We start from the raw sequence: 25,569 nt of genomic DNA on the forward strand, positions 1-25,569 counted from the left end.
CATTCTTACCTAGATGAGGTTGAATGTTTCATTAAGTACTGCATTCTGAGTATTATTTTTATAGTTTGTTATGTAAGCAGCTATTTTCGTTCTAGTAATAAAATGATGGTAAATCTCTGGAAGTGTCATAATAGTTACTGAATTTTGGTACATATAGTACCTTCTTTATATATATTTTAATTCCATCTCAGTTCAAAATTTACAAAATGAGCCTAATAAATTTTTCAGAATAGAATCAAGTAAAATCTCATAAAGTTTTCCCTGATTTCTCTGTTTGTAATTTCTTTATTAGTCAACAGAATATGACTCAATGGGGAATTGACTTATATTCACAAGGAGAAATCTTAGGAAGTTTATTACAGGAAAAGTACAAAAAAAGAAAAAAGAAAAAGCACAGGAGGTCCCCTATTAATGATACTGACCTCTGTGACCTTGGTAAACAGGAGGGTGCTATAAACACTTCAGGATAATTATGAAATCTAATATTCCTCATGTTCTTAGATGTTTTTATTCTAGATCTGTTTAATAAAAGCAACTTCTCAGTTTACAGTAGAAATTTTTGAGATAATAGTGACTTAATTTTTAATAAAAATATGTATGTTTTAAACTAAAAACATAATGCAGCAAGAGAAGCTATTGTATTCTTTTTGGTTACCTATAAAAAGTCCCTTAAATTATCCTTTATTATGTGTCTGTGTATGCACATGCATATATAATCTCTATCCATATTATATTCAAAGGTGATTCATTTAGCTAATCCCATTAAAAGTGTGCAAAATGAGACTCATATAAGATGGGCCACCCTATATACTTTCTAGCCTACATGGTAAAAGTTTAGTACTCTGATCTCATGTTCACAAGGCAGTGAGAAATACTACATATCAAATAAGGAAAATAATGAGTAACATGTGCAGAAACTGTAGCCAAAATAATATCTGAAAAGCGTATTGCGCACAGTGACTGCTCAGTTGTATCACAAAGGACCACCCTCTGTCTCTAGAACCATGGGGAAGAAGAGTGGACCTTTATAGCATATGCTGTATATGCAGTCTTTTTCCATAGAGACTTCTGACTTCTCTGCCTCCCATCAAAAAAAAAAAAAAGTAAGATTAAAATAAATAAATAAATAAGCAACAGTAGATAATCACTGTGTATTAAGTTTTACCACCCATAGGTGGTATAAACTCTAGTGTAAAAAGAAAGATGACTGCTTTCTAGGGTTTAAGAAAGCGATAGATAGTTATTGCTGTAATTACATTATTTGGCAATTGGGTTAACTTTGAAAAATCCCTTTGTTAGGATTTTCTGTATCATACACAACATCACCATAATTTATTTCCTTTGACATTATTTGTATATAGCTGTGCCACTGGTTGCTTCTGATCTCCCTGGTCTAAGCTTTTAAGAGAGTCAACATATCAAAGACTCAGCCTGTGTATTAAAAAGACTCAGTCTGTGCTTTAAAAATTTTGAGGCATTTGATCAACTTTCCCCTTCTTCTTCTTCTAGCGTTTGCCCTTCTTCCGTAGCCAGTCAACAGGTCAGGTTGAAAGCTGGCAGGAGCTGCTTGTTGCTGGCTTTGAAAGTGACTGGGATCCATGTGGATTCAGTCGGCTAGGAAGGATTGTCAGTTTCCCCAATGAATGGGTACTCACGGGATGCACCACGAGAAGGTCGATCCAATGCATCCCATTTTTTCCCCTCATATTAATTAAATGATTTATATGACTACAAATTAATAGATGTGTACATAAACACCATTCCCACCACCAAAAGACTGTGTTCCATCCCCTACTCCTCCCTCTCCCCCCCCATCTGCCCAGTGAAGCTGAGCATCCACCCTCACACTCCACCCAGAAATTTTTACTGTGGCACCCTACTCCAAATTCAGTCAAATCCTGCTTTGAGTTTACCTTTCTGTTCTTCTTTCTCAACTTTTGTTTATAAGTAGGATCATCCCATACTTGTCTTTGTTTTTTTGACTTAGCTAACTTACATAATTCCTTCTATCTCCATGCAAAATGTGTCAGAGAAGGTGGAATCATTGTTCTTAATAGTTGAGTAGTATTCCATTGTGTATATGTACCACAGCTTTCTCAGCCACTCATCTGTTGTTGGGCATCTGGGTTGCTTTCAGGTTTTAGCTATTATTAACTGTGCTGCTATGAACATAGGTGTACACATATCTTTTTGGTTGGATGTTATGGAGTTCTTGGGTTATATCCCTAGGAGAGGGTCATATGAATCATATTCAAGTATCTTCTCAGACCACAGTGGAGTAAAGCTAATGTTCAACAACAAACAGAAAATTAATAAAATTCACAAAATTTGGTAACTCAACAACATGCTCCTTAAGAACCGCTGGGTCAGAGAGGCACTCAAGCAAGAAATTCAAGTGTTCCTGGGAACAAATGAAAATGAAGACACAAGCTATCAAAATATTTGGGACACAGCTAACGCAGTACTGAGAGGGAAACTCATAGCCATACAAACACACATTAGAGAACAAGAGAAAGCTCAAATAAACCTTACTGTATACCTTAAGGACTTAGAAGAAGTGGAACAAAGGAACCCTAAGAAATCAGAAGGATGGAAATCACTAAAATCAGAGCAGAAATAAACAACATTGAAAATAAGAGAACCATACAAAAGATCAATGAATCAAATGTTTGTTCTTTGAAAAATTAAACAAGATGGACAAACCCCTCGCCAGAGTCACTGAAAAAAAGAAAAGAAAAAAAAAGACTCAAATAAATAGAATTGTAGACGATAGAGGAAATATCACAACTGACACCACAAAAATCCAAAAAATCATGTGAAACTTCTACAAAGAAGTGTACAGCACCAAGCTAGAGAATCTGGAAAAAATGGAAGAATTCCTAGAAACATATGCCCTTCCAAAACTGAACCAAGAAGAACTACAAAATCTAAATGCACCAATCACAGACAAAGAAATTGAAACAGTTATTAAGAATCTTCCCAACAAAAGTCCTGGACCAGATGCCTTTACAAATGCATTCTACAAAACTTTCAGGAAGCAATACCTATACTTCTAAAGCTCTTCCACAAGATCAAAGAAACAGGAACACTCCCTTCCACCTTCTATGAAGCCAACATCACCCTGATATCAAAAGCAGATAGGGACACAACAAAAAAGGAAAACTACAGCCAATATCTCTGATGAACATAGATGCCAAAATATTAAACAAGATCCTGGCTAACCAGATACAGCAGCATACCAAAAAGATTGTTCATCATGACCAAGTGGGATTTATCCCAGGAATGCATGGCTGGTTCAACATACTTAAGTCAATCAGTGTCATTCACCACATCAATAAAAGCAAAACAAAAAAACACGATTATCTCAATAGATACAGAGAAAACCTTTGACAAAATCCAATACCCATTCATGCTCAAAACACTAAAAAAAATGGGAATAGATAGGAAATTCCTCAAGATAGTGGAGTCCATATATAGCAGACTTACAGCCAACATCATACTCAATGGACAGAAACTGAAAACATTACCCCTCAGACGGGGGACTAGACAGACCAGTCCATTATCACCATTACTCTTCAACATAGTATTGGAAGTTCTTGCCATAGCAATCAGGCAAGAGAAAGAAATCAAAGAAATACAGATTGGAAGGGAAGAAGTCAAGCTCTCACTATTTGCAGATGATATGATAGAATACATAGAAAAACCTAAAGAATCCAGCAGAAAACTACTGGAAGTTATTAGGCAATTCTGCAAAGTGTCAGGCTACAAAATCAATGTACAAAAATCAGTGGCATTTCTTTATGCAAACACTAAATCCGAAGAAGAGGATATCCAGAAATCACTCCCATTCACTGTTGCAGCAAAATCAATAAAATACCTAGGAATAAAGCTGAGCAAAGAAGTGAAAGACTTGTATACTGAAAACTATGAGTCACTCTTCAAGGAAATAGAAACTGATACCAAGAAATGGAAAGACATGCCATGCTCATGGATTGGGAGAATTAATATCATCAAAATGAATATTTTCCCAAGAGCCTTATACAAATTTAACACGATCAAAGTTCCACCAAGCTTCTTTAAGAGAATAGAACAAAAACTACAGTCATTTATCTGGAACCAGAAAACACGTAGAATTGCCAAAACAATCTTGAAGAAAAGAAATATAAATGGAGGCATCATACCCCCAGATCTCAAACTATATTATAAGACCATCATCATCAAAACAGCCTGGTACTGGAACAAAAATAGGCATACAGACCAGTGGAAAAGAATTGAAAGCCCAGAACTAAACCCCCACACTTATGGACATCTAATCTTTGATAAGGGGGCCCAAAGTATTAAATGGAGAAAGGAAGCTCTCTTCAATAAATGGTGCTGGGAAAACTGGGTTGAAGTTGTTCTTAACCACTTTGACAAATATACAAATATAGAAACAAATGTGCCAAAGTAAAGACTATAAATACACATTGAGTGAAGTAAGTAACCTTTTATGTGGTGGTGGGGACAAAACAGTAGAATAGAATATATTCTGGACACTTCTGACATGAAGTTTAAGAAATTAGTGAGTCTGGGCATTTCCACAATGCTCAGGGACCTGGGTTTAAACCCCCAACCCCCACCTTCAGGGGGGAAACTTCTCAAGAGGTGAAGCAGTGCTGCAGGTATCTTTCTGTCTCCCTCTCTGTCTCTGCCCCATGCCTCTCTGTCTCTATCTAAAAAGTAAAAATTTTTTAAAAATCAGTTATGCCCTTAACATGAGTTCTCTTCTATTTATCAAGGCGAAGTCAAATTCTGGCTCATCAAGAAGCCTCAAGTCTACTGCACTGAGATTAATTTCTGCGCTCTCTGAAATTTTTGAAGAACTAACAATTGTATAAAAAAAAACCTTTTATTTGGGCTGAGGAGATATCATAATAGTTATACAAAAGAAAAAGTGGGAGCAACATAGCTTGGGACTGTATATTTATTCTAATTTTTATTAAAATGCATATATCTTAGATGTAAAAATGCTCAATATATTCTCTTTAAAATATATATATTTGCCTAAGATTCCGAGGTCCCAGATTCAATCCCCAGCACCACCACTCTACAGTAACTTAGATTTTAAACCAGAGGTGAGCTGTGCTTCTCTGGAATCTCTGTGTGTGTGTGTGTGTGTGTGTGTGTGTGTGTGTGTGTGTGTGTGTGTGTTTCTCTGTCATTAAAAGAAATAAGTAGCTTTATTTATATTATACTTATTTTTAGTGTCTTATAATTTTGTTTAATTTTGTTTTTGCAATCCTATAAATCACTCCACTCTTATAAAAGGAATGATTTAATGGATGTTATTTTAAAAAATAGATATTTTCAAAGTTTTATTAGTGATTTAATATTGCTTTACAAAATTATAACAGGGGTACCTTTCCTACCACCAGAGTTCTGTATTCGCATTCCCTCCATTGGAAACTGCATTAAATCTCCCAAGACCATAGATATGGGTTGACTATTACAACTTCTGTAACTATCTATATTTATATATATTTGTCCTTTTTTCGCTTTATGGTCCTGCCTTCTCTTCCTTTCTAAATCACACCTACTGCTTTCTAGTGCCCCCTCCCCCGGGTTCTGATGGAGTTGGAGTTCAGAGCCCTTTGGTCATCTTCTCCTAACATTTACCCCTCTGAAAGTATAGGCCAAATTTCTTTATGAGGTGCAGAAGGTGGAAGGTGTGGCTTCTGTAATTGCTTTTCCACTGGGCATGAACATTGGCAGGTAAATGCATACCCCTCTATTTCTGTCTTTCCATAATGAGGTAGGACTCTGGCGAAGCATGGTTTGGGGACCCCTTCTTGAGGTCATCTGCCCAGGGAGTTCAGGATGAAATCATGGTAGTGTCTGCAATTTGGTGACTAAAAGGTGATAAGATATAAAGCAGGACAAAAATATTTTATAAGCTAGGAATAGAGCAAATGGGAATCGGGATTTTAGGATGAAAAGGAGCTAGAAAGTTTAAGCATGTTCCTAGGGGCCCATGACTTTGGATTTTTGAAGCTTAATAGCTAACATGCAGATGGAATAAAAATACAGTCTGAGAAGCTGGTGTCAGACTTGAGAAAGGTGGATCAGGGCAGAGAGTATCTCCCAAACTTGAAGAAAATTTATAAATATAATTAACTTTACCCATCTGATCTGACCCAGGCCCCATATATATTCATTTTTAGCACAGGAGCCTGTCTAACCCCTAAGTACATGTTAGTTTGTGTTTGCAGTCCATGATCACAGCTGGGAACATTCTTGGCTGCACTCATGAGTGTACGGTCCTGAAGAAGCCCTCAAGAGGGCTTATAAAGTAGATCTTGTTTGAACTGACCTGAACTTGACAAAACTGAACCTCTTTAAACTTTATTCCTTCTGTAAGACATTGCTGAATGACACCCAAAGCACATCATGTCCAGAGCTAAAAGAACAGTTTGGTGTACTTTCACTTCCATGAACTGACTTAGTTCCTCTTGATAATTGTTTGGCGATTTTTCCCAAATCTGTTTCTTCTTGTAACATTTCTTAAAGTAATCATCACTTGTGTAGATATTTCTTAAACCACTGAAATAATAATCCAGTGCAAATGTTCCTAGGAAAACCAGGTATGTGTGTTGTAGAAAAGACTTTTCGGATTGCTAAGAAAATTGCTATTGATTGAGAGTAGGCAAATGACAATAAACTGGAATGGAGAAACATCATTCCGTTCAAATCTCCACTGTAATGAAAAGTTAGCATAGATTCTTTCTCTTGCATTATGTTTCTGCAACAAAGCATATGCAGAATTTCAAATAGAAGATCCCTGTGCTAAGATCACATCACGTGTGGTCCGAGAGGTGGCGCAGCGATAAAGCTTTGGACTCTCAAGCATGAGGTCCTGAGTTGGATCCCCGGCAGCACATGTGCCAGAGTGATGTCTGGTTCTTTCTCTCTCCTCCTATCTTTCCTCCTATCTTTCTAATAAATAAATAAAATCTTTAAAAAAAAATCGCATCACGTTTGTGCACGTACGTTTTGAATTAAATGCTTTATGTTCTTTTTCTTTTGTTAAGAATCCCCACTTACATCTGTTATCTTTATACAACAACCAACCGCTGTTTCAAAATCATGAGTGAAAGGGCCTCCATTGTGCCATCTTCAAGATGGTTGTCTACTTGTAGCTTAATAATGGGCAGCAGTACCCTAGCTGGTAGCAGTTGCAGTGTTGTTTTATTGTTATCTGTCACTGCATCTTCAAAAGGCATTGCTCTTGCCAAAGTGACTCATACATACATATATATATATATGTATGTATGTATCTGAGTTAACCACATTCACAAGAGATGGTGAAAATCTACAGCTAATATTAATTTGCAAATATTGAAAATTAACAGTGTCAATCAGGGAACACAGTGGTTGGTTGTAATAGTCAGAAGAAACTCTTTTTCGGTGCTTCTTTAACTCAGTAATACTAGCTCACCATGCAGATATTTCTTCTTTACTACATTTTCAACTCATTAAAGAAAGAAAAAAAAAGTCCCACTGCTTCCTAACTCCATCAGCCCCGTGGTGTGAATTCCCAATATATTGAAAGCCCGTTAATTTGTAAATAAAATCTGATAAATGTTTTTAAATGCTTTTTACACCCATTTCTAATTTGTTTTTGTTGATGATTTCTAAGTAAGCAATCTTTTGACGTTACCTAAATGTCAGCTGTAGTCTCAGTTTACAATGTTGACCAACAGCCAGTGGTCTTACCACTTTTTTATTTCCTTGTCAAGAAAATTCAATTAAAATGCAAAAACAAAATAAAAAGTGCTTCAAGGGGGACTAATGGTGAAAAAAAGCCCATTAATAGTCTCACATGCATCTGTTTTCTTGCTATTTTCACAGTTGCATCACTTTGTTTTATTTTCAGACTCTGAAAGGAAATTTTTTAAAAATTCAAATAATTCTTTCACATAGCAGTCTTTTATCGAGTCCCTTATTTTGATTTGTACTAGAAGAACAAAGATGAGGGAATTGGTTCTCTTTGCAGGATAAATATTATATCGGTGAATATTTTTATTTCTATAAATCTGTGTATTAGTTATACTGTCAAACTTTTATGAATGGTTTATTAAATGACATCCTCCAACAGAAGTTTGGCAATGATTCAACATAGTAATTTCCAGTGTAGTTATACTTGATAGTTATAATAGAATGTTTTGTTTAGAATAATACTATTCAATTAGGACATATGAGTAACAGGAATCAAATGAACTAATTTCTCATACTGTCATGCCAATAACTAAAAATGAGCTATCCATGGTATAATATTTTAATTAATAATCCTAACATCATAATGAAAATTTAAGAATCTTACTGTGATAACCTCTATTTTAATGCATTGATTTTCAAACTTGTAGTAAACACTGGAGATGCTTTGACTGAAGCTCTCAGAAGAGCAGTAGGACTTTTATACAGAGTCAGTACTAGATAGCTTTCCTTAGAAATAATCATCAGGGGGAAAAAAGCATTATGTCTTTCAGGGTAGTTATATTCATTTTTTAAAATAAGGTCAAGTATTTTACAGGCTGTTCTATTGACAGCAAATAAATACCTACTCTACTTAATACTGATAGGAATTCAACTCTGGCAATCATACAGTGGCTCAGTACCTGGCACTACACATGACAGAGCTGGTGCCCAAGTGTCTCTCATAAGATAAATAAATAAATAAATAAATAAATAAATAAATTGAGTGAACTCTTGAGTCATTTTTCTCATTCCCTAACTTTGTGTGAGTTCATTGTTTCTTAAATTTAATTACTGTATTAGTCCTTTATTGAATCTGTGAATTATTTCAATATCCTTTCTTTTTTACTTCATTTCCAAAACAGTACAGATGATATATTATGTTAATAAATATGTGCATTCTCTCTTTGAGCCCTGCTGTCATTATCTTGGCGTTTCTTTCTTAAGGGATTCTAAATCATGTTAAGTGAGATAAGCCAAAAGGAGAAGAACAAATAGCAAATTATTTCACTTACAAGTAGAATTTAGGTAACAAGGAAAGAACTATGGGAAATCACAAAGTGAAACTTGGACTAGCTATGACCTGTAGTAACAAAGTCAGCCAAGGACTCTGGGGGACAGGGATGGAGGAAGAGAGTAGCGAGGGTGTAGGGGACTCTGGACATTGGTAGAGAAGGAATTAAGATGAGTGATGGAAGTGGTGTACAGGCTGATTTGATGAGGAGATAATAAATTGTTCCTATGTGATGACAACTATCTTGTAAATCATTATGTCTCTATAAAATGATTAAATAAAAAGTGTGTGACCAAAACTGTGTTAAGTTGCTCTAAAGTTAAAACAAAATGTAGTTTCAGTACTGGTGTTCTCTGTTCCTGATAGATTTATTTAAAAGGTTACTTATTTTAGCATGGCAATCAGTAACACTGGCAGGAAATCGAGGCACATGAACTATGTAATCACCTTGAGAACCAGTCAAGAGGTTAATTAATTCTCACTGCTAATTGAGCTTTTAGTTGATTTAAACAGCTCACTATCAAAGATCAATTTGCAGAAACAGAACTTTTATTTCCAGATGATAGAAAATTATTAGTATTTGGACTACAGTTCAGAAACTTTTTTTGAAATTTCTCTTCAAAAGAGTAAAATTAGATATTCCTATATTGCATATTAGAAAGTAATGAAATTTCTGAACTCAGATGTCTTCAGCAAATGAATGCGAACTTTCTAGTAAATGAGTGCTCGACAAAGTATTGTAGCTGATACTTGTTATATAGAGGTTTACTGCAAGGTTTCAATTTAATTTCCCCCTTAAGGTGACAATTTGGTTTCCACTATGGTTCATGGGGTGATTCACTTGAGTCTTCTCCTTTTTTTAATCCTTCAAGTTAATAACACTTTAAATCCTTTTCCAGAAGACATGTAGTTGACTGTTTGTTATAATTTTAGGGTTTCTCCTCTTCAAAAATCTGAAGTCGTCGAGATGGTTAAGAAGCAAGTCAAAGTCATAACACTGGCAATTGGAGATGGAGCAAATGATGTCAGCATGATACAAACAGCACACGTTGGTGTTGGTATAAGTGGCAATGAAGGCCTTCAGGCCGCTAATTCTTCTGATTACTCCATAGCTCAGGTAAAGATCATTTCTACTAAAATATCGTTCCACCATGAGATAGAAAAATAACTCATATTTTTCCTCTACTCTCCTTTTAGTTCAAGTATTTGAAGAATCTATTGATGGTTCATGGTGCCTGGAACTACAACAGAGTCTCTAAATGTATTTTGTACTGCTTCTACAAGAATATAGTCCTCTACATTATCGAGGTAATTTCAAGTCTGAAATCACTGTCTTTTTAAAGAAAGATTTACTATGAAAGCATCTTCTCACTGTTTTTATTAATCCTTCATTTGCTTTTTTTTTAATCCTTGCTAAAACAGAAAAATTTGTCAGCCATGAGAAATATTTAAATGTTGGCAGAAAACATTACTGTTTGTTTTATTAAGAAATGCTGAATTAAAGTTGCTACTGAAGGAATGTCTTCAGTTTTGAGAAGGACTACAAATGCATATAGCATTTATTACAAGGTCAATAATATGAGAAAAAACAATGCTCTTTTTTTAAGTTTATTTATAAGATAGAAATATTGACAAGACCATACAATAAGAGGGGTATAGTTCCTACCACCAGAGTTCCATATGCCATCCCCTCCCTTGAAAGCTTCCCTATTCTTTATCGCTCTGGGAGTATGGACCCAAGATCATTCTGGGGTGCAGAAGATGGAAGGTCTGGCTTCTGTTATACCTTCTTCACTGAACATGGGCATTGGCAGGTCGATCCATACTCCCAGCCTGTCTCTCTTCCCCTTGTGAGACAAGGCTCTGGAGAGGTGGGGTTCTGGGACACAATGGTGAGGCCATCTGCCCAGGGAAGTCAGGTTGGCATCACTCACACTACCTAGATTCATGCCTAGCCCTCTACCACAATGGAGAAAGCTTCAGTGTTGTGGTGTCTTTCTCTCTATCTCTCTGTCTCTGCCTGAAAAAGTCAACTTTGAGCAATAAACTCCATCAGCAACAAAATAAATAATAAAATTAAATTAAAAACACTTGTTTAGAACTCACATAGAAAAGTAATTTTTTTAAGTAAGATAATGATAGACTGAGGCTAACAGGTCATTTTGCTAGTGTTGCTCATTTTGTAGTTCTTCCTGTGTATCAGACCTAGATACCAGTGTTTCACGAACTAGATCTGCTTTGTGTTCTGAATTTGGTACATTGCAAGAGTACAGGTAATAAGGAATTTGTCCACAATTTTTAATATTCAGTTTCTGTATCTGGGTTGGAGAGAATTTCTTATATTCTTCTTTGTGTATCAAATTTAATCTTTAAAAATGAAAAGTTAGAATGGATCAGGAGCATCACATCTAAAAGGGTGTATTTTTCTCTATAAGATATGATCAGGTTTATTTTATACCCTTCACTGGATGCTACACACCAGGCTTAGTTCAACAGCTACTATGTACATCAAACAGGTTCATGTTCTTCAGGAATTTGGTATAAAAGCACAGTGAAAGCCATGTGTCTAATTAAAAAAAAAAAAAAACTTAGAAGCCACATTAACAACAAGTAAAACTTAAAAAGCTCACATTAATTCTTAAATGAGATTCTGCTTAACTTAGTTTATTCAGTGTTGCCATTTTAACATATAATTGCTAAAACAAGGTTAATGTGAGGGGCCAGGTGGTACCATAAGCGCACATATTACCATGTACAAGGACCTGGGTTCTTGTCCCCGCTCCTACCTGCAGGAGGGACACTTCACTAGGTCTGCAGGTGTCTCTTTCTCTTTATATTCCCTTCCTCTTTCAATTTCTCTCTATCCTATACAGCAAAAAGGAAGGAAGGCAGGAAGGAAGGGAGGGAGGGAGGAAGAGAGAGAGAAAAAAAAGCCTCAGAGAGCAGTGGATTCGTAGTGCTGGCACTGAGGCCCAGTGATAACCCTGATGAGAGAAAAAAGAGGAAAAAAAGGTTAATGTGATGCTTTTGCCTCATACTTAGTGTTTAAAATCTGGAAAATGTTTGTACACTTACAGTAGACCTGAACTTGAACTTACCACTTTTTTTTCCCCCTTACCAGAGCACTACTCAGCTCTGGCCTATGGTGATGATGCAGGGAATTGAATTTGGATCTCAGAGCCTCAGGCATGAGAGTCTATTTGCATAACCATTAAGCTATTTTCCCATGCTTTTGAACTAATCACATGTTAAGTACTACAGAGGCACATATGACCAGTGGCCATCATGCTGGACAAGACAGCACTAGTGGAAGAATAAGTGAACTGTGTGCTTCATTGAGACATCGTTTTTTCCCACATGACCCATTTATCATCATAAGCAATGTTTATATTACTTAAACATAGGTGTTATCAGTTTCTTCCCCCTCCTGCAACTCCACGGAACATGACAATGAGTTCTTTATCGCTTATTAAGAAGAACTTCCATCTTCCACTCTTGTCAGAGGGTCTATCAATGCCCTCATAAATCTGTCCAGACCTCCTCCAGATGTTTGTACCACCTTGTCCTCTGAAGTATGTTGACTATTTCTCCACACTTTCAGGAGAGACATGATCAAACTGTTTGCTGTATGGAAATAATATCTCATACTTTCCACTAGAGAAGTAACACTATAGACAAAAAGAAATCAGTAGATTTCATGTTTTCCCTATTGACATGTTAGTTGGATCTGCTGTAAATCCAGTTCAGCTGCTCTTTGTGCCTCTGTGAAAATGCTCATTTCCTTATTAAAATGTTAGCTGAGCATAGTTCTTACTGTGACTCAGGCTAGTAAAATTGAAACTTAAGTTTTGAGGTGTGCAGACAGTTTTATTTATTGGTTGCTAAAATTGTATAATTAGGTTACAGCCCATTAGGTACAATAATCAGATATTTGGAAATAAAAATAAAATAATCTGCAAATTACTTATTGTTCATTACTACCGAATTTGATCTGGACTTGTTTTGACATAAGCTGTTCTTGGTTCCAAAGCAGCTTATGAGATTTTTTAAAATCTTGTTTATATATAGAATGTGATTGTCTTATAAAATAATTGTTGTTGATATCCAGTCCCCTCTATTCAAACCTTCCTAGTTATATAGTCTTCTCATCTGGAAACATTGATATGAAAAGTATATCAATTTGTATCATTTATTTGAACATACTTTTCAAGATAGCAAATGTTTAAAACTACTAGCAACAATGAGGCTGCTTACAAAAATTTAAGTTTTATGAAGTGAAATAAGTTCTCAACTTGCCGCTTTTTAAAATATCGATTTGACAACAAACAATGAAAGGGACAAAACTTATGTTCTAGTGAGGGAAATAAAATATGTTAAATGCAAGTGGAAAAACTAAATCTGCATGCTCTGTTGCGTTGTACAATTTGTGGCTGCTTAGCCCTAAATTTCACTTGGCTTTGAATTTAAAGCCTTTTCATGAGATATTTAACCCTGATCAAATTCTTTACACGTTGAAAAGGAAGTAAGTTCTAAAGTTTGCTGGAGATCTCATTCTTTAAGATATTTTTCTTTTAGCACATTATGGAAATGTATTTTGAGTATAATTCAACTATCTTGGAAATGAATTGACCTTTTAAATCAATTCCCAGATACCCAACTTTTGCCAGCTAAAACAAGTTCTGCAGATGTTAATGGCTCATGTCAATACTGTGAATGAATAGACAGAAAACACATCATTGAATGTCTCTAGTGAGGACAACTGCCAGTCTCCAGTCTCTCCTTTGAGTTTTTTGTGCTGATCAGGCGTGGGAGCAGAGGACTCATTGACTATTTGTAAGCTGCTGTTTAATATGCAGAAAAGCTCCATCAGGAAAGTGTCTGTGAAGCTTTAACAACCACGCCTCTGCTGGGACGTGGAGCTAGAAAATAATACTAGGAGAGTCAGGTCTGTAGTTTCTTTGCTAATAAAAGGTTTGGAACATTGTGGGTTTTTTTTTTTTTTTTTTTTTTTTTAGATTATCTGCAAAAAGTTCCTTTTCCCATAGCTTTGTTGCCAGAAATGTTACTATCTAGTTAGTCCATTGCCATAAATTACAGTCAAACAAATAAATACAGATTTGGCAGGTGTTTGTATAAAGCATTATGGTGACACATACTTATTCCCAGCCATATCTCTAGGTGTTCATTGAAACTGACTCTAAAGGGTTTTTCTTTTTCTTTTAATTCCTCTGAAACTTCTGATTACTGCCTAGCAAAATACAATATTTTCTTTCAAACAATTGGTTCATGCAGGTTTTACGGTATAATCCTAAAATAAAGTAGTGTTTCTAATTTCTAGAAGCTTTGATTAAAGTCAGTGAGGTGAAACTTCTAGTACATTGTACTGGGATATGGATTTCCTGTGAACTTAAGATAACTGCCCAGAGGAACTGATGTTTTCTTTCAACATCCCTGGTTTCATTTGACTCAAAAGAGGAAGTTTTATGTGTTTACAGTCATTTAGATCTTGTTTTATTTAGTAAAGAATGTTTTTAATATAAATTTTAATAACAAATAATAGACTAACTTGAAATCAGCCTTCTGAAAGACTTCTTTGCCATTGAAGACCCTACCCCCCTTAAAATAATTGAATACTAAAATATTCATGTGAAAGTGAAAGGTACTGTGTGGGAGGCTTCATTTATCCTTGAAAAATATATATTTAGGACAATATAAGATTGGTTTACTTTATCAGAGAAAGGGAGGGGAGGAGGAGACCCAGAATACCATCTGCATGGTGCCCTGGGCTTCACCTGTACAGGGCATGTGAGTCACTTTTCAGCTGAAAATAACTTCTTAATTATTTTACTTATTTATTTTTACTAGAGCACTGCTCAAATTTGGACATTGAAAGTGCAGAAGACAGACTCTGGGACCTACTGCAGGTCTTCACATCACAATATTGTTCTTAATACAACCAGAGAATGTTTTCATTAGTAAGATTTAGCGTTGGTTTACAAATTATAAGATTTCAAGGGTATAGTTTTGTATTTATGTGGACAACTCACTGCACACATCACCTACCTACCTGCTCCCTTGTCCCTCTGACAACCACTATAGATTCAAAGTCTAAAGAAAAAATTTGATCACTGTTTTTTGTTTGTTTTACAAATTCATTTGCTTTATTTGTCCTTGTTTCACTTATGAGTGAATGAAACCATCTGGTAGTAGTCTGTTCCTTCTTTACTTATTTTACTTAACAGGAAGGCAATCTTTAAAAATATGTTCACCTACCTTTCAATACAAAAAAGAAAAAATATCTTAGTAGCTCTGCATTTAAAATTTTCTGCCACAGAGCAGCTAATTCATGCATTTTTAAAAACAAACTTTGGCTACAAACATGTTGGTTTAATCCAAAAATTATCTTGGATTTGAAACCCAATGTAAATATTCATTGATTTGAGTAAGGTTCTTAAAGTTTAAGCCCATAGTGGCATTTTAATCAGCATGGAATGTTTCTTAAAAGGCAGCTCTGAGATGAGACATTCACATTGTTTAGTCACAACCAAACTAAGTTCTTATATTTTCATCATACCCTAAGCAACCTGAAAGAATCTCTTACTATGTAAGACCACAATAGTGCACAGTCACCTTTAGGGCAAATATTATCATCACACAGAATATCACAAATACATATTTACATAATCCACATCTCAAAAAGGTCAAATGTGAAAACACAAAAGAAAGCACTAAAGTCTGCCTTGTCAACTGGTATCAATTTATACTTTAAAAGAAAAAAAAGTAAAGTCAGCCCCACCACCATAATGAGTAAGTTTAACTTCACATGAGCATCCTAAATTCTTTTAAAGTTTGCATGCACAAATGACCAGGCTTTTTTGTTCGAGCACATAGAATTTCAGATTTGACTCCAATTTCTTTTTTTTTTTTTCATTTTTTTTTTATTAAAGAAAGGATTAATTAACAAAACCATAGGGTAGGAGGGGTACAACTCCACAGAATTCCCGCCACCCAATCTCCATAACCCACCCCCTCCCCTGATAGCTTTCCCATTCTCTGTCTCTCTGGGAGCATGTTCTATGCTTTTGCCTTGTTGTTGTTAAACCCTGTTGCTATAATTTGGACTTAGACTTCATATGCAGTTGCTATTTTGTTTTCATTTTCATCTCGTGATGCAGACATTTGTTTCTATATATGTTCAGTCATTCCTTTGCACTATAAAAAGGAAAAAGATCAATGCGAATACAGAAACTCTTCATAGGGAGGCCAGCCTGGGTACATATTGATAAATGGTGAATTTGTAGCAATTCATGCTTCCATAATGAGGTTAAATGAAACGTGAAGTGTAGCAAAGTCCATGCAACTCTGATTCAAAAATTCACTTGACCAGCATGTCAAGACCCCTTTCCTCTAACTGGTTTTTTGTTATTATTGTTGTTATGTTTTGACTTTGTATATGTGTTTATGTAATCTCTTTGCTAGGCCTGACTATTTGGTCTATAGGATCAGCTTGGTTTTTAATTGCATTTTAGATCTGCTTTTTTAAGTAATAATGTTGATATTACTCATTTACTTACTCTAATTATGTTTGTCTGAAACATATTAGAGAAAGTTTTTCTATAAGTTTCTCTAACTTTGTATCCAAAGTTTAGGCCTAAGAGAATTACATTCTGTAAAATGAATGTTGTCTTTAATCAGAGCATAACATGTCAGCCTCAAAATATTTTTTTTAATATTTTAAGTTCACATTTTTATGTCCTAATGGCTGAAGCTATCAATAACTGTATAAAAAATTATATGGTCTAGCCATTAATTTTAATAATTCATTTAAAAAAGGGGGTGGCACAAAGGAATTTTTGAGGTGATGGGTATACCTATTACCTGGATGTGGTGATAGCTTCATAAGTGTACCCATATCTGAACTCACCAAATACTTGTTGGATGTGTGCCGTTTGTTGTATATTAATTACTCTCTAATACAGCTGTTGTCTATCAAAGAAAATCTACCATAAAGAAATAGAGATGTATAGGATTTCTGTATAAGAATAAGCAATGAAGAATTTTGCATAATAACAAAATCTGGAAGCAAATTAAATATCCATAAATAGTTGTAGACACCACACTAGGGATATATATATTCATTAAGAGCATTTTAAATGATGTGCAACAGCTTTAACAATGTACAGTAGGTAATGTTAGAGGAAGAGAAGTATGACATAACAGTATATACAGTATGTTTCCAGTATGATAAATCTGTGGCTTTATATATGTAAATTATGGATCCAATCAACACATAATAGCAATTGAATTATTATAGAAAATCATTTTATTTTCTAAATAATTGTCATTATATGGTAACAGCAATAATGATCTTTAATGATTCAGTGATAGAGATTTTTAAAGGACTTAAAACTAAAGTTTGAAAGCATAAAATATATGTCCTAAGGTATCATATAAGAAGAATGTTGTATTTAATTTCTTTCTGTATGTCTGTGATTGCTTGTTAATTTAGTTCTTTTTTAATTTAATTTCTTAAGTATAGCTAACTATAGCTTAAATTGCAAATCTATTATGAAAGCTTTCCTTCGAATCCAATCAAAGAGATGGCATTCTCAAGAATCATAATAGTATGTTAATGTTGCCACTACACAATGAGTGAAGATCCAAGCGATTCTAAGCAGTGCATTTGTGTTTTGTGTGTGCATGTTCTAATTCTGGGAGTTTGGGATTGTTTTCTTCCTAGATCTGGTTTGCCTTTGTCAATGGCTTCTCTGGACAGATCCTCTTTGAGAGATGGTGTATAGGCCTCTATAATGTGGTAAGTGCAGAATATTTGATTATTCCTATATATTCAATACTGTGAGATAAAGGTTCACCCCACATTTGGTCGCTTGATATAATGATCAGTTTGTGTGCTTTAGATGTTTACAGCCATGCCTCCATTAACTCTTGGAATATTTGAGAGATCATGCAGAAAGGAAAATATGTTGAAGTATCCTGAATTATACAAAACATCACAGAATGCATTGGACTTCAACACTAAGGTAGGACCTGATTGTGAGGTAGGATGCACATTCTTGGAGGGTTTACTTTTCTTCTCTAATAATTTGGATCATCCAGTCTTCCAAAGGTAAGGATGCAACTTCAGAGTGTCAGCCACTGCAAGTCATATTCACTTAAGATTCTGATGGGAACAGAGATGGGGTTTAGTTCATTTGTATTCTTCTGTTTATAAAATGATTAAAATATAACCACAATTCGTAAGGTTTGCCAGACAGCAATAACCTGGGCCTGACAGCTGTCAATACATTTGATTCTTGGCTTGCTGTCTCTGCAGTGTTGTGAGATGTCCTCCTCACTCCTTGCCGAGTCCAGTTACTCAGACCTGACAAGCACTGTCTTTACATGTATAAAATGATGGGGGCTGAGAGGTCATTCCCAGCCAGTATTCTGTTTTGTGAAATAACTTTGCCCTCACTAAAAATCTTAAATTCTGGGAGTCGGGTGGTAGCGCAGCTGGCTAAGCGCATGTGGCACAAAGCACAAGGACCAGTTCAAGCCCCTGGCTCCCCACCTGCAGGGGAGTCACTTCACAAGGCAGTGAAGCAGGTCTGCAGGTGTCTGTCTTTCTCTCCCCCCCTCTGTCTTCCCCTCCACTCTCCATTTCTCTCTGTCCTATCCAACAACAAGACATCAATAACAACAGCAACAATAAAAACAAGGGCAACAAAAGGGAAAATAAATAAATATAATAAAATTTTTTAAAAATCTTAAGTTGTATTGAGCATTAAAGTGAAAGTTTCTGAGTAACAGCATTTGGTCACAATATTCAATATTTCCAAGCCAGAAAAATTTTAAAACAAGAGAAAATATCCAACACTTTATGGAAAAGTCATTCTCTGTTTATATGTGTTATAACATGTCATAGACAATTGTCCTCTCTTGTGAACATTATTTATGCTAATCCAAAAATACCTCCTTTTCTGCCTAGTTCGTGCCCCTGAAAGTATATTTATCCCTGCAGGTGTTGGGTTCCAATAATAATTATTAGCAACTCCAGTTTCTGTTCACTGTAAGGAAGGGAATTTTTTCTTAAGTTTATGACAGTCAAGGTAGACATTTTGAAATTATAATAAGAGTAATAAAAATAATACATCTTCACAGAGTGTTTTCCTGTGTAACATAGGACACATTTATAGCATGCTACTAAAATTTACATTTAACTAAAATTCAGTGTTTTGAATTTAAGAAGGTTAACCTAGGACATTTTTAGTATGATTAACTCATAAAACTCTCATGGCATTAATTCTCAGTATACTTTGGTAAAAGTGATTTCACTGCCTCGAATCTCATATTATAAATAACAGTGCTAAATTTCTAGCCAGATAACAACTAGGTTTTCATGAATACATTGAGCACACATGTCCAACTGTGCCTACACAGGCAACTTGACAGCATGTGTAATTTCTATTCTTTTCTTTGGGGGAATTTTTTAAATGCATTTACATGTCCAGTTTATATTAAATTCCACCATTTTGTTATGTTTTTCACAACCTATTATAAGAGGATAAATATAATGCACCAGGAATTTTTGTTTCCCTGAAAACATAATCTGAAAGCTAAAGAAATGTCTAGACCTACTAGCATACCAACAATAATTCTCAGTGACCTTGACAGTTTTATCAACCTTAACCATAGGTTCCTGTCTGCCATGACTAGCTCTCCAGCAGTGCTCTCTCCAGAGCTAAATTCCCAGCCACTTGACCATGATATTCTTGCTTATAAACATAAATTAATCCTCATGGTATTACCAAAAGTCATAGTGTTTCGTACTCTTTGTATTTAGCAGTATGGACAGTTTTGTGCCCGTACCAAAGGTAGTATTTAGTTTAATATGGAAGCATCTGCTTTTGCTATTCTAATCTTTTGTTGCTCCAAAGTATTTCATTATCTGCAAAGCTCATGCACTGAGGAAAAGAAATCATCAAATAAACTCGAACAGATTATGAAACCTCTGTATCCATTTGAATATCTATATATACATAAATCCCCAATCACATTTTAAGAGGCATATGAATTTTTTTCTAATAATTACAGTAGGAATTATTTGTCTAAATTCTAAGTATTTTAAAATTCAGGGACAAATGACTACAAAATGCATAGTTGTATACACAGCAGTAGCTGTGGGTCCCAGTGTAGAAGCATTGTTGCCCTGAATGATGATGATTACATTTGTTATGGTAAAAAGGGTCAAAGGTTCTGAGGTCATGACAGGGGTTAAAGGATTAGCATGTGACAATAAGTATTGGTCAGGAAAATGGAAAAGTAGAACTAATTTTTCTTGCACCCACCTGTGCTTTCTGTCAAATAAAAACTTGTGGTAATGACATAGTGTGGAGAAGAGACAAAGGTTAATGAGTAACACAAGTTCAAATGTGTAATGTATTGGAGCGTAAATTGGATCATACAATCCAGTGTGGCTGCATGAACTAACAAAGGAGATTGAGATCACAGTGGAAAATTTGGGGAGGCAGGCAACTTAATTTCTGTTGTTTGAACAGCTTAAAACTATTAATACATGCCAATTTTATATAGCTAACATAAGCTTTGTTTGCAGGAAGCACTTAAAATGACAAAACTGCAACTGCTCAAAGAGCCATAAGAATTCTAAACAGTTTTTCTATAATTTAATCTTTCACAGCCATTCTACAAAGAAAGTACCAGTGATACTTGCTCTCTTGTTCTTAAAACACAATGGGCATAGAAAGTAATAACTATTAAATGATGTTATAATTGTATGAAGTGTGGTGTTGACAGGTGTTAAAAATTGTCAGCGCCTTTTATAAAATCTGTCAAAGTGGCATTGCTTTCCGGAATTTAGCAATTTAAATATTATAACTGCTGTTTTCAGTAATGCACGTGTATTGAGAGAGTACATTATATTCTTCCCATTGAAAAGTTTACTTTATTGTACATGAGAAAGAGAAAGATATTTCATGACTTGTGTAATTCCTTCAAATGTATATTCTGGCATTAGGAAAATAGTCCCACTTAGCGAATTTCAGGATCTACATATTTTTTATTGTATTTTCTTTTTCAGACACAAGTTTAAACTTTTCATACATAATCTTTAAAAGTAGAGAACATTTCAGTGAAGCTGAAAAAACATTTTGAGAAACATAAAAATAAATAAATGACCCATGAAGGTCTAGGAGGCAGAAAGTGTCTGTCAGTTCTATTAATTCACAGTGGTGGCCCGACAGAAACACATTTTGTGAATCTAGCTCACAGATAAAAAGAAAGGTCAGGGTTCACAGAGCTAGTTTATCACAAATGGTTCTCATGGATTTTTGTTTTCCCTCAGGTTTTCTGGGTTCATTGTTTAAATGGCCTCTTCCACTCAGTTATTCTGTTTTGGTTTCCACTAAAAGCCCTTCAGTATGGTAAGTAGAAAGGATATGAATGCTAAGAGATGACTTTTTTTTACTCTTTTTTAGAATAATAACTCATTGTCAATATGTTATAAAAATTTGCTCCAGTGTTTCATTTTATGACATTTCCCTTAATCTAAAGTACATGCAACCAAAAGCTGTACACACGTTAAAGATTTTTACTATTCCTTTGGGAGCAAAGTGATTTAATATATGCAAAGCCTTCCTTCCCTACTTCTCACATTTTTCCAAACTTATAGAGTTAAATTTTAGGACTCTTTTTTTATTTTCCTCTGTTGATATATAGTTTGAAGACAATGGTGCTAATATATTATTACTCAGTCTTTTTATTGTACCTTTGGGATTTGTATCAAGATTTCTAAATAGAACCTAATCAAACATGTTAGTATTTTCAAGTATGCTTGAGCTGATGTTTTGTATGAGATTTTTAATATGTTTTTTTATGTTCATCTTGGAGTGTGTTTCCATAGTTTGTTTTGAAAGGGTGATTTTATTTCTGTCAGTTTTGAGAGATAAGATCATGGAAAATTTCCTAGAGACATAAAAATGATAAAGTAGACGCTTTAGGAAAAAGATCCCTGTGAGGCTTCTGGATCCAGAGTATACCTCACTGTGAGATCCTAAGGGAGGCAACTGAGCATTTAGTGCCTCTGCTCCCAAATAACAGTGACTAAACACATGATACGCACTCCACCAGATGATTTGTCCTTTGGAAGTGCAGATCATACCTTGCCAACTGGGAATTTATGAGAGTCATAGAAGGAGTGTCCTGCCCCTCCAGTCAGTCTGTTCTCCACAGGCAAACAGTGATCCTTGTAAGCTGTAATCAGACCAGCCAGCTCTCTTCTCAGAAATCCATGGACTTTTGTCCCTCACAGTGCTTCTGCCAGCCTCCACACATTTCAGTCTTCTTCACTTGGTTATTCTCACTAGCTCTCCTCCCCACTTAGGTCTGTTCAGAAAGGGCCTCCCTTGTCAACCTGTCACCCTGTCAGAACACTGACACCATCCCCATCTGATGCTGTGGCTCCACCCCTCATCATCTTACATCTTCATCATGGTACCTGCCTATCAGGATGTGATGTTTCTTCTTATTCTGTGTTATGTTTCTGCTTTGTTAAAATAAAATTTAAAAAAAAAATGGAGCCCCCGTGATGTCCAGCACTGGGCTCTGACCACCCCTGAGGACATGGTGCCCCCCGGGACCTTTGACACCCGGGGGTCTGAGGGGCCCCGATCTGCAGAGGTGCATGTAGGGATGGGAGTTGCTGCCCTCGGAGTCTGATGTTTCTCCCTCTCTCCGTTCAGCACCACCTGAGACCAGGCCTCACCGCGGTGCGGCCATCACATTAAAGTCTCATCTCGGACAAAAAAAAAAAAAAAAAAATGGAAAGGAGATCATCTGGGACCACAACAAGGCAGGACTAGAGCAACTTCAGGAACCTACCAGATCACCGAAATTAAAAATTAAAATTAAAAAAATTGTTTTGAATGGCAAGAGATTGTCAGTTTAGTTCATCCTGGTATCCCTAGTGCTTAGGATAGGCTACTGCTAGCTCATCATAGTCACTTAGTAAAGTGGAAATCAGTTAGTGAAAGCACACAGCATGGGGTGTTAAAAGGGTAGTGGATTCATGTCCAATCAGAGACATTAATCTTCTTTCTTTAATTGCTGTGCCAGTACCATTTCTCATTTTCCTTGTAAATAAAAGTGGTATGAAAACTAATTAAGGGTGCCAGATGGTGGCACATCTGGTTCAGCTCACATAGCATGAAGCAGAAGGATCTGGGTTCGAGGCCCCGCGCCCCACCTGTAGGAGGAATGCTTTGCAAGTGGTGATGCAAGTCTGTAGGTGTCTGTCTTTCTCACTCTCTATCTCCCACTCCCTTCTCAATTTTTCTCTGTCCTATCCAATAAAAAAAAAAAAATAGAGAAAAGATGGCCACCAGGAGCAGTGTATTCATAGTGCTGGCACCAAGCCCCTGTGATAACCCTGGAGGCAAAAAAAGAAAAGAAAATCTAATACATATGTATTTGACCCAGTAGGCCAAGAAAACCACAATGGGATTTAACTGTTTTTGAGACATAATACTTGTAACCATAAAATTAATTCTTTTTAAATCAGGAGGCAAAAAAATCTTTCTGTTTTTGAACATTTATTTTATCTACTTCATATGGGAAAAATATAGAGGCTATTATATTCAGGGCCAGAGAGTGAACCAGGAGCTTTACACAGGCAAGTGCTGTACTCTGCCAGCTGAACTACCTCACCAGCCACAAAATTCACTCTGTAAAACTGTGTAATTTAGTAGTTTTCACTCTATTTGCAGAATTATGAAAATGGAACCAGTATCCGATACCAGCACATTTTTCTTTCCCTTGAACTCCATACCCATTAATAGTCCCCATTTCTTCAGTTTCCTTCTAGTCCTTTGAGCAGCTATTAGTTTTACAGCTGAATACTGTCCCCTTGTATGGGCATGTTTTTGTTTCTCTACTCATCAGTTGATGAACATTTATTCTCACTATATATATATTTCCCCAGAGTACTGATCAGCTCTGGTTTATGTTGGTGTGGGACTTTGGCGCCTCAAGGAGGAAAGTCGTCTTTTTGCATAACCATTAAGCTATCTACCCCCACAGTTGATGAACATTTAAATTGTTTCCATTTATTGGAGTCATATGATAGTGAAATTTAAGCGTACAAGAGTAAAGAGTCTTAGACAAATTCTCCAGGTTAAATTTGTTTTCAAAACACAAAAATCAACATATACATAAAAGACAGTGTATGTCCATCAATTAAACTGTGATTTTGGCCCTCTACACTAGACAAAAGAAATTTAATATCAAAAGTCTCTCAAACCTAAAAGCTTCTAAAATGCCTTAGCTATGACTGGCTTTGAAAGGAATTTCCAAGGAACTCCAGCTCCTGGAGAACAGATCAGAGTGTAGGTTCTCCTTTGAATTTGCCTGGGAAACTGCCTAAGTTAGCCCCTTCGGTAGAGCTGCTTGAAAATGGGGACTGTGGTACCTCCAGGGAACCCAAATACACCCAGTGCAAAGAACATAGGCTTTCTTTTCTAAAAGCATGCATGGCAAATATCAGAAGTTGTATTTTAACATTCTAATGTTGAGGCTTTTGTTGGGGAAAATGCTTCCTACCTGCAGGTAGGGACCAGGTGCTTGAACCCGGGTCCTTGTGCTGTAATGTGTGTGCTTAACCAGGTGCACCACCACCTGCCCCCTTGTTTTAGCTTTTGAAAGGATATAGTACAGAAGAAATATACATATGTTCTCTAATGCATTGCTCAATATCCACTTACTTACTTGGTTCTTGAAGTAGGATGATAGTCATCTGAAAATTTCCAAACCTTTTAAGGATACATGAAGTCAGTTTCCTAACTTAAGAATTTGTGTAATATTACAGGACACCATAATTGTTACTTTACATGAAAAACTTCATTTTAACTTCAAAACCCTCCCAGGATAGGTAGCTTAACTTCATCTTTTTAAGTGAAGAACTTGAGTTCCATTATATATTGATTATAAATTACCCAACTTAACACAACTAGTCACAGAACCAGGTTTGCTCTGTATCTCCAAACCTCACCTGACCCTTTTTTCTCTTCATACTAGAGGCACTCTCCATGTTTCCTCTCATACTTTCTCCTAGTATATTCTGGCCTTGTGTATTATGGATTTTAATAAATAACTGACTATATACATGAGTAAGATGCTGTACATAATATGTTTTTTTTAAGACTTACTTATTTATGAGATATAGAGAAGAGCCTGAGGAAGAAAGAACCAGAGCATCACTCTGGCATATATAATACCAGGGCTTGAACTCAGGAACACAATGTTTTAGTCATAGCACCACCTCCCAGGTCATGTTACACCATGGAGTTAAGACTTGTAACACTGTTAACTATTAAATTACTCAACTTTTTATTTGATTTTTTTTTGTACAAATAATGGTATCTTTGTTGGTTAAATACCACTTCCTTTAACTGCAGACACACTGATTGTTAGTTATTGCTGAATAACTAAATAGTTTTAAATTTGCATCAGAATTCAGTAGGCATTCGAAGAAC

The 25,569-nt window shown here is 35.7% G+C and overlaps 1 protein-coding gene and 1 non-coding gene across 5 annotated transcripts in view; both read left to right on the top strand.

The window, feature by feature from the left end:
• ATP8A1 (ATPase phospholipid transporting 8A1) overlaps positions 1 to 25,569 on the top strand; it is a 274,370-nt gene that overhangs the window by 206,839 nt on the left and 41,962 nt on the right. For all 4 annotated transcript variants that reach the window (XM_016193274.2, XM_007534775.3, XM_007534776.3 and 1 more), the window contains 5 exons: positions 9,959 to 10,142; positions 10,223 to 10,333; positions 17,766 to 17,840; positions 17,944 to 18,066; positions 21,387 to 21,465. In XM_016193274.2, the coding sequence (XP_016048760.1) occupies positions 9,959 to 10,142; positions 10,223 to 10,333; positions 17,766 to 17,840; positions 17,944 to 18,066; positions 21,387 to 21,465 (572 nt within the window). The remainder of the gene's footprint in view (positions 1 to 9,958; positions 10,143 to 10,222; positions 10,334 to 17,765; positions 17,841 to 17,943; positions 18,067 to 21,386; positions 21,466 to 25,569) is intronic.
• Positions 22,618 to 22,708, top strand: LOC132537974 (small nucleolar RNA SNORD88). Its single transcript, XR_009549373.1, has one exon. It is a non-coding gene; the product is annotated as a small nucleolar RNA SNORD88 (small nucleolar RNA).

The sequence above is a fragment of the Erinaceus europaeus genome, chromosome 3 (genome assembly GCF_950295315.1).
Source record: "Erinaceus europaeus chromosome 3, mEriEur2.1, whole genome shotgun sequence".
Lineage (NCBI taxonomy): Eukaryota > Metazoa > Chordata > Mammalia > Eulipotyphla > Erinaceidae > Erinaceus > Erinaceus europaeus.